This window comes from Pipistrellus hanaki, assembly GCF_964339955.1.
Source record: "Pipistrellus hanaki genome assembly, chromosome: 11".
Taxonomy (NCBI): domain Eukaryota; kingdom Metazoa; phylum Chordata; class Mammalia; order Chiroptera; family Vespertilionidae; genus Pipistrellus; species Pipistrellus hanaki.
Window position 1 is genome coordinate 39,272,488 of NC_140513.1, and position 11,396 is coordinate 39,283,883.

At 37.2% G+C, this 11,396-nt stretch overlaps 1 protein-coding gene across 1 annotated transcript in view; it reads left to right on the forward strand.

The window, feature by feature from the left end:
• PTAR1 (protein prenyltransferase alpha subunit repeat containing 1) overlaps positions 1 to 11,396 on the forward strand; it is a 44,356-nt gene that overhangs the window by 20,266 nt on the left and 12,694 nt on the right. The window contains exons 3-5 of the mRNA XM_084899550.1: positions 1,011 to 1,077; positions 4,356 to 4,460; positions 6,519 to 6,732. Coding sequence (XP_084755676.1) covers positions 1,011 to 1,077; positions 4,356 to 4,460; positions 6,519 to 6,732 — 386 coding nt within the window. The remainder of the gene's footprint in view (positions 1 to 1,010; positions 1,078 to 4,355; positions 4,461 to 6,518; positions 6,733 to 11,396) is intronic.

An 11,396-nucleotide genomic window follows, 5' to 3' on the forward strand; every position in this document is an offset into this window, starting at 1 on the left:
CAGAATCAAACCCGGACCCTTCAGTCCGCAGGCTAATGCTCTATCCACTGAAGCCAAACATTTTCCCCCCATGGTCTGTAATGGCATTACTACCTTATTCACCTGATTCATTGATAGCTTCCCTGGGTGTTCCAGTAAGAATTAATTACAGCTGCTTTGGTGGTCCCTAAAATGTAGCATATATTTCTAGTTCACATTTATTTAATTTTGCCTTACATATTAGTAATTGTTTACATTTCTCTCCAACTAAAGGGTAATCTAGAGAACAAGATGAGGTCTTATTTATCATTATAAACAGTTTAATCTTTGTACATATTCAATACTTAGAATATTTGTGGAATTAAATAAATAATAGTGTAGAAATTTATATTTATTTTTCCTGATAAATATTAAATTATTGTCAAAAACTACTAAAAGTAAAAGAATGAAGAGGTTAGTTAAATTATTCTTTATAGATATACTAGAGGCCCAGTGCATGTCATTCATGCACTGAGAGAGGGTGATCACTGAGCCTGGACAATGCCCTCTCGTAGTCCGGGACTCCTGGGGTGATGTCTGCTGCCAGCTTAGGCCCTATTCGCTTGGTAGTCAGGCCTAAGCTGGCAGTCAGACATCCTTCTCACAGTCTGGGACCGATGGTCTTAGGCTCTACAACAGCGGTTCTCAACCAGAGGGTCAAGAGCCTAAGACCATTGGAAAACACACATATTTACATTACAATTCATAACAGTTGCAAAATTACAGTTATGAAGTAGCAATGAAAATAATTTTATGGTTGGGGGTCACCACAACATGAGACACTGTATTAAAGGGTCGTGGCATTAGAAAGGTTGAGAACCACTGGCTTAGAACAAATTATAGCTATCATTAAAATTATTGTGACATGAGATCTATATGTCACTATAATGTGAGCCTATATATCTATATAAAATGAAATAAAGACCTTAAAGAGAAGCCAAGCTTTAAAGGATAGGACTATTTGTTTTTAATATGACTTCTCTTTATTTTAGAACTGATAGATGTCACACGCACTCTGCTGCTTCTAAACCCAGACTTTACCACGGCATGGAACGTGAGGTACGTCATTCTTACCATTAATAAAATGAAATTGTCCAAATTTCTGAAGACATACAAGCCCCATGAGTTGTTAGCTTTTTGAAAAATGAAATATAAACCATATGCCCATGGCATCTTCTCATTTTTTATAATAGGCCCATGAAAATTCTAATATAAACTTTGCCCCTTTTTTGCATATTTATCTCTGTTCTCTGTAAACTACTTTCCTGAAATATAAATCATCATGTTGTATCATGGTATACCATTTGATGCCTGCTTTTACTTTTCCTTTCATTTAAGAGAGGTAGGGGTAATCAGCATAGTTGGTTGACAAGTAAGAACCTGCTTAGTATATTTGAGAAGCATTATAGTGTGTGGGGTGAGCATTTAAGGCCACAATCTTACAATCTCAGTTGAGTCACTAACATTGGGACCTCTGTGGGCAAATCACTGCAGACTCTGGCACTCAGTGTTTTAGAGAGAGGTCATATTTTATTGATACCTTTAATTTTAATTATTGTAGCTTTAAACACAATAGTTATTGAACTATTATAGTTCTCAGACCAGGTTCATATTTTTCAATATATATATATGGTTTTAAAAAACTGGTGGTTCCTTAGACTAATGCAAATTCTTTTAAGAGGAAGGCAGGATACAAATTATCCTATATAGTAAAAGCATAATATGCTAATTAGGCTGGACATCCTTTCAGACCACAGGTGCCTTTTGCTTTCCTAGTTAGTTCCCCTCACATTTATTTAATGACCCTCACTTTATTCTTTCTTCCCATGTTAGCAGCTTACCATACACACACACACACACACACACACACACACACACACACACCATTGATTGAGGTTATTTTAAGCTAAGATGTCTTCCCAAATACTACTTTGTTGTTCAAATAAAGAAATTGAGAGAGAACCCTTAATTTAAGAAACTGTAAAATTTTTTTGTAAGGTAACTTCCTATTTACTGAAGAAAATTTTTTTTTTGTTTATAGACATCCTAGGGAATATAGTTGAGTAATTGTAAATCAGAAAAGGTTTCAAAATTAGTAAATGGAAATTATACTTAATACAGTAAGTTACCTATAAAAATGGTTTTTAATCTTTAGTGTATACCACCCAAGGGCTTACTAAAACACATTGCTTTGCCCACTGGAGTTTTTGATTCATTGGGTCTAGGATGAAGCCTGAGACTTTATTTCTCAACAGTTTCAAATGATGTAGTCAAGGACCCTAATTTGAGAATCTGTTCTACAAAGTACTTAAAATTACATAGAGCAGTATTGTGCCTTCTTTTATATAAATAATCTGACTTATTGTATGAACAAAACATTTACCGATTTCAGAAGAAAAAGGATCTCAGACTGCAAAAGTAATTGGCTGTGCATTAAATATTCTTTTAAGATGATACAGGTTTCCTGTACATTGGAAGAAAAATAGTCAATAATTTCACCTATTAAAGCAGCCATATATACCTTTATTTTATAAAGTGAAATTATTATAAAATGCAAATACTATCACTTTGTGTAGTGTTTTCATTAAAAAGGAAGTTTTTTTTTTCTTTTAAAATAAAAGGTTAGAAATATGGTGTTTGCTGTTGGAAAGAAAAGGTATTGTGGTATTTAGGAACTAATCCACCTAAGTAGGTGAGGTGTACATGCTGGGCTTTGGTTTTATTGGCATTACACTTCCCTAAAATATATGTAATCATCCCTACCATAGAAAGGACATTTGAAGATTAAATATTAGCAAATGACCTAGCTTCATTATAAAATAATAATACATTAAAAATTAATATCAGAACTTATAAAAACTTATCTGAGAAATTCAACCTAAACCTAAGTCGTTTTTACCTGAGAAGTATGGGGAGCACTTTTGCATGACATTCTTTATACTACATTGAAGGTTGGAACACTTTTTAAAAAGAAAAATTTCACATAGCTCTTACTTCCGTTTAATTTCAAAAGTTGTCTAGTATAATAAAGACCCATGCAGGTAGGTATTTTACCTGGTAATACACCTTTTGGAAACTTAACCCTAAGTGATAGTACTACAAAAGAAGTCATAAGCACAAAGCTCTTTGTTTCAGAATTATTTTAGAATAGCAAAAACTTAGAAGCAACCTAAATCTCTAACCATAGGGAAGACCATAATCAAACAGCATAGCTACTGAATGAATACTATTTGACCACTTAAAGGTTCATATGGTTCAGTTGGTTGGGAGCATCGGCCAGCACACCAAAAGGTTTGGTCCCTGGTCAGGATGCGCATGGGATGCAACCAATCGATGTCTCTTTCACATCGATGTTTCTCAATAAATAAATAAACAAACAAACAAACAAACAAACATATCCTCACCTGGCTGGTATGGCTCAGTTTGCTCATGTACCAGAAGGTTACTGGTTCAATTCCAGGTAGTTAGGGCACGTGCCTGGGTTGCAGGCTCCATCTCCAGTAAGGGCATATAGGAAATAGCCCACAGATGTTTCTCTATCATGAGTGTTTCTATCTTTCTTTCCCTCTCCCTTCCTCTCTCTAAAAATCAATAAAGACATATTAAAAACAAAACATTAAAAAGTATCTTTGGGTGAGGATTAAATAAATAAAATATTCATATCGGACCAAATATGTAAGATTAGAATATAAAATTATATGTTAAAAGGTAGATGCAGCCCGGCCTGCATGGCTCAGTGGTTGAGTGTCAACCTGTGAACCAGGAGGTTAAGGTTGGATTTCCAGTCACAGCCCATGCAGAAGGTAGCTGACCAATGATTCATTTTCATCATTGATGTTTCTCTCTCTCTCCCTCTCCCTTCCTCTCTGAAATCAATTTTTAAAATTATATATATTAAAAGGTAGATTCATATAAGGAAAGGTAGAGGGAAAATTCAAAAATAAATATAGTAATTGAGATTACATCTCAATCATACTGGGTTAGTTGTATGTGTATTTTTTTTAATAATGAACCAGGTCATATCAAGTCCTACTTAGGAAGCTAGAGCAATTCTTGCCTCATTTTGGAGCTGCCCTTCAGATACTGATGTCAGGCCTGATAAGCTTTTGCAAACCCCTTGGCCTTCTTCCAAACAGATAACTAAAAGGTCTACCACTGATTTAAAGCTTCTGTTATTTTAAGATTATGAGAATACATTCTTCATTACTGTGTGTGACGTGTATGAGTTTTGTTTTCTTTTTTCAAAAATTCTTGGAAATTTACTTCTCAGTGAATACCCATACAATATGTTTGGATAGAAAGATAAAGTAATGGTTCTTTTTATTTTTCTTTTACAGAAAAGAGCTGATCCTCTCTGGCACTTTAAATCCAATTAAGGATTTACATCTGGGAAAACTGGCCTTAACTAAGTTTCCAAAGAGTCCAGAAACATGGATTCACAGGTGTGGTTAATTTACACCTTAGGATTCTTACTTAGGATTCCAAATGGCTGGAGAAAATACAGTGTGTGAGACCAGATCACATCACAGTTCAGAGGATGAATTTTAAAGTCATGCTTAAATCTTGATGCCAGCACTTGCTACCCGTGTGATTTTTGGAAATTATTTAACTTCTTCAAGCCTGTTTTCTCTTTTGTAAAATGAAAATTTAATAATTCCACCTCTCTCAGAGTTAATAGCTGAGTTTATATGAGTAATACAGTGCCTGGCACATATTAAATACTCAATAAATTTTAACCATTATTGTTAACATTCTTAAGGAGTCATGGAAATTGCATTTTGATATTCAAATATAATGAGCAACTTAAGTTTTATAATTAATTAAATTGTGTTCTTGGTAAAAATGATGGTGGTAATGGTTGTGATAATTAAAAATAATCAAATAAGGAAAATAAGTGCAGCTGAAATTCATGCACTTGGAGGGGGTTCCCTCAGCTTGGACTATACCCTCTCACAGGGGATGTATGACTGATGGTTCCTATGGGGAGCGGACCTAAGCCATCAGTCACGGTCATCCTTAGCGCTGCCGCAGAGAGGCGGGAAAGGCTCCCACCACCACTGCTGCAATAGCCAGCCATGAGCCCAGCTACTGGCTGAGCGGCACTCTCCCTATGGGAGCATACTGACTACCAGGTGACAGCTCCTGCATTGAGCATCTGCCCCCTCATGGTCAGTGCGTGTCATAGCGACTGGTTGTTCTGCTGTTCAGTCGATTTGCATATTAGCCTTTTATTATATAGGATGCCTCAGTCAATCTCTTGGCTTGGCTAATCCTATATAATAAAAGCCTAATATGCTGTGTCCGGTCATTCAGTCATCTGTTCAGCCAATCAAAGCATAATATGCTAAGGATGCTAATGATATGCTAAGAGTGCTCAACTGCTCACTATGACGTGTACTGACCACCAGGGGGCAGATGCTCCGACTGGTAGGTTAGCTTGCTGCTGGGTCCAGCCTATCTGGACTGAGCAAGTGGGGCCGGACGCGCCCTGGAGCCCTCCTGCAGTCCCTCCCTGGCTGGCCAACTTCCGGCATCCCTCCCTGGCCCTAGCTGTGCATTGGTTGGGTTTCTTGGCCTGGCCTGTGCCTCTCACAGTTTGGGACCCCTCGGGGGATGTTGGAGAGCCGGGCTGAGGGATCCCGCTGGTGCACAAATTTGTGCACTGGACCTCTAGTATTTTATAAAGCAAGGTTTTGTTGTTAATACTAAAACTGTTATTTGAAAATGAAAAAATTTTGTATTCAATTTCTTGTACTTTTATGTTAGAAATTTTTAATCTAAAATAATACTTATGAGAAAATATTTGTTAAAATCTAAAACATTAAGTGGTTGAGACACCTTATTGAATTTCATTTATGTGTATGCGAATGAAAATCTTAAAAATAGACAAGAAAAAAATCCATAAAGACATTTTAGAACCTTGATGGTCTCACTAATTATAATGTATTTGTTTCCTCTAGATTCTATACTATACTACGGAAATTTTGCTTAATGAAAGCTGTCATAATGCAGTTTCTAGTTCTCAAACAAATATACATAGGTTGAGGCATCTGTATGTAATTAAAGATATGAACCATGATTCCTCTTCTAGCATTTACCAGCCATTAATTATATCTGTTCTCCCACAAACTACCACTACAACATACACACACACTCATACACCAGTTGAGTTTACATATCTTCAAATGGAGTTTAGGGTTGTAATTTTGTAACTGATGGCATTTTCTTTTTGACAAGATTTTAACATTTCAGAAAGGTTTTTCTTCCTCCTTGTCCTGCCTCCTTTTAAATGCTGCAAAAGTTAAATGTGTCTTTTAAAACAAAAACAGTTCCTCCACATCCCCCCAAAACACACCCACACACACAAACTCATTGGGATTATAGACAGGTATTATTTTCATTATCTGTGAATGGAAATTAAATTAAGAGCAAGAAAACTTTGTTTTTCTCTCTGGTTTATGTTCTTTCCTCATTCTCTTTCCCACATACTACCTTATCAGACGATGGGTGCTACAGCAGCTACTTCAGGAAACCTCCTTGCCTTCCTTTGTGGCCAAAGGAAACTTGGGAACGATTCCTGCGGAAAGGACTCAGCGGCTAATACGAGAAGAGATGGAGGTCTGTGGTGAAGCGGCAGGGAGATACCCAAGCAACTATAATGCCTGGTCCCATCGCATCTGGGTTTTACAGCACCTGGCCAAGCTAGATGTCAAGGTAGGGGTGTTATTCTATCTCCCCAGCACTCCCCATGTCTGCCTTTAAATCTCCTGGTCTCAGTTCCTCCTCAGGGGCTTTAAAGGAGGAAAGTAGAGGCAGCCTAGAGAGGATCACAACAGCTAATACCTTCAGGGGTCCCTGGCAATTAAAAAAGGTTTGTGTTCCTCACCAGCATATTTTGGCACTGTTAAGGCTAGTGCATTGGCAGAACAAAGGTAGGTTTAAGCAGTAAGGAAGACTGAGCATAACTCATTTTGCCCTGAAACCGGGAAAGATTGCGGAACATTGAAAAACTGAATTGATAGCCTTTGATTATATGGCTTTCTGAATCAGCTGGCTGCCTTTTCAGTCTCTCTTGGGAAGGAAATAAGATTTCATTCAGGTATTTCCCAACTTAGTTAGTCTATAAAAATCCTGAGGATTCCTAAGTCCCACCCCAAGCCTACTAAATTGGAATGAGGGTAGGATTTAGAGATCAGTGTGTTTCACAAGCTCAGGGGGTTATTTGGATGCAGATCCAGGTTGGAAACTGTCACAACCTAATTCTTTTTGTTTAGAAATAAAGAGATAGAAGTTACCAGAGAATTTGAATGGCTTAGACTTAGCATTACTTACTATTCATCAGAATGAGAACCAGGTATCCTTGGGCTCCTTACATACTATAGTTATTCTGTTTTCTTCTTCCTTTTTTATGATATCAGTGCCATCAGCATCATGGGTACTTGACTAAAAGCTTCCTAGTCTTGAGACAATTTAAAGAAGTCAAAATGTTTTCAGATTAATGGAGAAACTATTCTCTAATTTTCACTCACCACTCCCTTCTTTATACATCTTTCGTAGGTTCCCTCTCCTCTCTGTTTCCAAGATAGAGATTCCTCCAAGTGAAACAAGAGAGTTTTCACTTCAGTGAGATTTTAGGCCAACAATTTTAGAGGAGTAGCCCTTTCCCTCTAGGTGATTTGGCTCTATTCTTCAGGGGAGATGCCTAATGGAGAGGAAAGAGCTGAGACAGAACTACATTGGTCTGGGCTCACATTCTGGCCCTACTAGCTGTCTGTAGAAAGTAAGGCTTTAATGTTTTCATCTTAAAATGGGGGCTTTACTTTCTGCCTCGGTGGATTATTATGAAAATTACTTAAATTAATGTATATAAAGTACTGGGCACCTAATAGTAGAGGCACACTAAATTTTAGTTCTTTTCTTTATTCCCCTAGCTACCATATTGCTAGGTCAACTCACTATAACTTGTTCATGAAATAGTATTGAAACCCAGTCATTCCCACACACTGTCCAGTACACTGTGGTGTAAAGACAAAGCAGTGTTACATTTGCAGGAACCAGGAAAGCTGCAGGTTCAATGGGAGCACAGAAATTTACTCCCTGTCCAGGCTGATTAATGGAGAAACTATTAATTCGGAGTCTGGAGGAATGATTGCAAGTTATCTGGTGGATATTGAGTGATTAGAGCCAGTCACTTCAGCTTTACAGCCTGGTAATGTGTGGGGGTTCAGGAGAGTAAAGGAAAAAGAGGAAGGCCGAGTCCAGGTGAGCTACAAAGTCTTTGGAAGCTTTCCTGCCTAGATATGATCCTTTTAAGGTGACATTCTCACAAAACCAGGAACTTGGGGCCAAGGTGAAATTCTTGGTTACTTGACACCATCTGGTGTTGCAGACAGTGTGTTGACTCAGCTGCTAGCTCACAATCCTAGGCTCGCATGCTGTCAGCCTGCCTTGCCCTTGGGGGGACTGTGCTTTTCCTATCATCCCTTCCATTGTGGTGTCTCTTACTCTCAGTAAAGAATGCTGACATTGCAAAAACCCCTTTCTGCTCTTGTAAGCCATTGAGATCATGCTTTGTCTGTCAGAAATTAATCATAAAAGTACCAATAGCCTAGAGCAGCTTAAAAATACATATAAAATGAGGTGGCTCCTTTTTTTTTTTTTTTTTTTTTTTTTAACTAGAAAATGCATAGTGGTATTTTAGCATTGATGAGTTATGGAAACAAGCATTGAAGAAATTTCTATAATCTTACTGAAGGTCAACATGACAGTATTTAGCAGACTATACCCTCCTATTCCCCGACAAAAAGTATGTTATGTCTAATCCAGCAGTTCTGCCTCTAGGAATTCATGCTAAAGAAATAATGGAAGATGCAATATGGTGTAGCAGAAGGTTCCACTCAGTGGTCATGCAGACCTCATTTGAATCCTGACTGCCACCAATTTGCTGTGTGCCCTTGAGGAAGTGTCTTAGCCTCTCTAATCTTCAATTTTCTCATCTGTAAAATGGGAAAGATGAAAATTCCTACTATCTCGAGTTCTGTAAATGGGAGAATCCACATAATGTGGCTATCACAAGTGCTTATACTAAGCATTCAACAAACAATGATTATATTAAGTATGGGCATTTGATAGATGAAAATACTGTTTATAATTATGAAAAACTAGTCTAATCCACCAATAATGAGGGTTTAGTTACATTCCAATCTATCACGTTACAATATTTTGTTAGTAAAATTGTATTTTGGAAGATAAGAAAAATGTTCATTATAGTTTAAGGATATAAAACTAAATATGAGATGTATCTAATATAATTTCTAATATATTATTAGCATTGAATGTGTTTTTAAAGTGTTTAGAACAGTTCCTGGCATATTGTAAGTGTTCAACATACACACACACACACACACACACACACACACACACAAAGACAAAGTACTGTTTGGGATATATATTTTGTATTTTCTATAATAAGCATTTGTTAGTTTTCTGTATTTTAAAAAAATATATTTTATTGGTTTTAGAGTGGAAGGGAGAGGGGGAGAGATATAGAAACATTAATGATGAGAATCATTGATTGGCTGCCTCCTACTGGGGACCGAGCCTGCAACCCAGGCATGTGCTCTCAGCCGGAATCGAACCTGGGACCCTTCAGTCCACAGGCCGACGCTCTATCCATTGAGCAAAACTAGCCAGGGCTATATTTTCTATAATAAGCATTTGTTAGTTTTTTGTTCAAAAATGGCTAGAAAATAAAAAAATGTTCATCAGTGCTATAGAGTGGAGTTATAAGAGGTTTTAATTTTCTATTTCATGTTCTCTATGATGTTTGTGTATTTAAGTGATCATATAGTTAGGTAAATTTTAAAATAGTCTCATTTTTAGGGTGGGAGGGGAGGAAAGACAGTTAAGCAGAGGTCATTACTCCAAAAATGATAAGAAGATGTCCAATAAAGACATGAAAAAATGTTCAATATCCTGAGCCATTAAGGAAATGCAAATCAAAACAACAGTTTGATACCATTTCACACCAACTAGGATGGATAAAATTTAAAGATAGACATTAACAGGTGTTGATGAGGATGTAGAGAAATTGAAACCCTTATACTTTGTTGGTAGAAATGTTAAATGGTGTACCCACTGTGGAAAGCAATTTGGCATTTAAAATCTGTTGTACTATAGCCTACATGTCCTGCTGCTTAATTCTTCAATAATGTACCGTAATAACCTGAAGATTAGTCTTGTTTTGTTTTTCCAACTAGAAGTTTATCTGGTTCTATTTTGCTCACCTTTTAAATCCAATACACAGTCTTGTTTTTTATTTCTTCATGACTCACCAGAGGTGGCCTCTATAATAAATTTATGTGGCTATGAATAAATTCTTTTAGTTTTGTTTTTTTTTTTTTTTAATATATTTTATTGATTTTACATAGAGAGGAATTGAGAGGGACAGAGAGTCAGAAATGTCAATGAGAGAGAAACATCGACCAGCTGCCTCTTGCACACCCCCCGCTGGGGATGTGCCCGCAACCAAGGTACATGCCCTTGACCGGAATCGAACCCGGGACCTTTCAGTCCGCAGGCCGACGCTCTATCCACTGAGCCAAACCGGTCCCGGCAATAAATTCTTTTAGGATTTAAAGGAGATGTTTAAAACATTTCACTGATATAACTTGACCATCCTAGCAGGGAATAAGTTTATCCCTCAGTACTAATCACTTCATTAATTAAATTGTTAATTTAGTCATTCATAAAATACATGTCCACTCTGAGGCCAGTGGGTATGGAGACAGATAAGTATCTTTTTCTTTTTAAAAATATATATATTTTATTGATTTTTTTTTTTTTTTACAGAGAGGAAGGGAGAGGGATAGAGAGTTAGAAACATCGATGAAAGAGAAACATCAATCAGCTGCCTCCTTCACACTCCCTACTGGGGATGTGCCCGCAACCAAGGTACATGCCCTTGACTAGATTCAAACCCGAGACCCTTGAGTCTGGAGGCCGACGCTCTATCCACTGAGTCAAACCAGTTAGGGCCAGATAAGTATCTTAAAGAACTTGTAGAGTTTGGTGGGATAAAAAAGTTGCACTGAAAAATTCTATAAAATATATATATGTGTGTGTGTGTGTGTGCGTGCGTGTGTGTGTGTGTGTGTGTGTGTGTGTGTATGGTGAAACCCACAAGAAGTATGGAGGTTCAGAAGAGGAAAAGATTTATTGTAGGGAAGAAAAGAGTTTGTGAGAAGTGGAGAGGGATCTTGGTACAGGAGAAGGCATTTGCTTGGAACTTTTAAAAAACAGATAAAGGAGCCTTTTGACATTGTGCTGTCTATATTGTTCACTGTTGACAGGTATGTCTTTTTTCCTTAGCTGGTTGG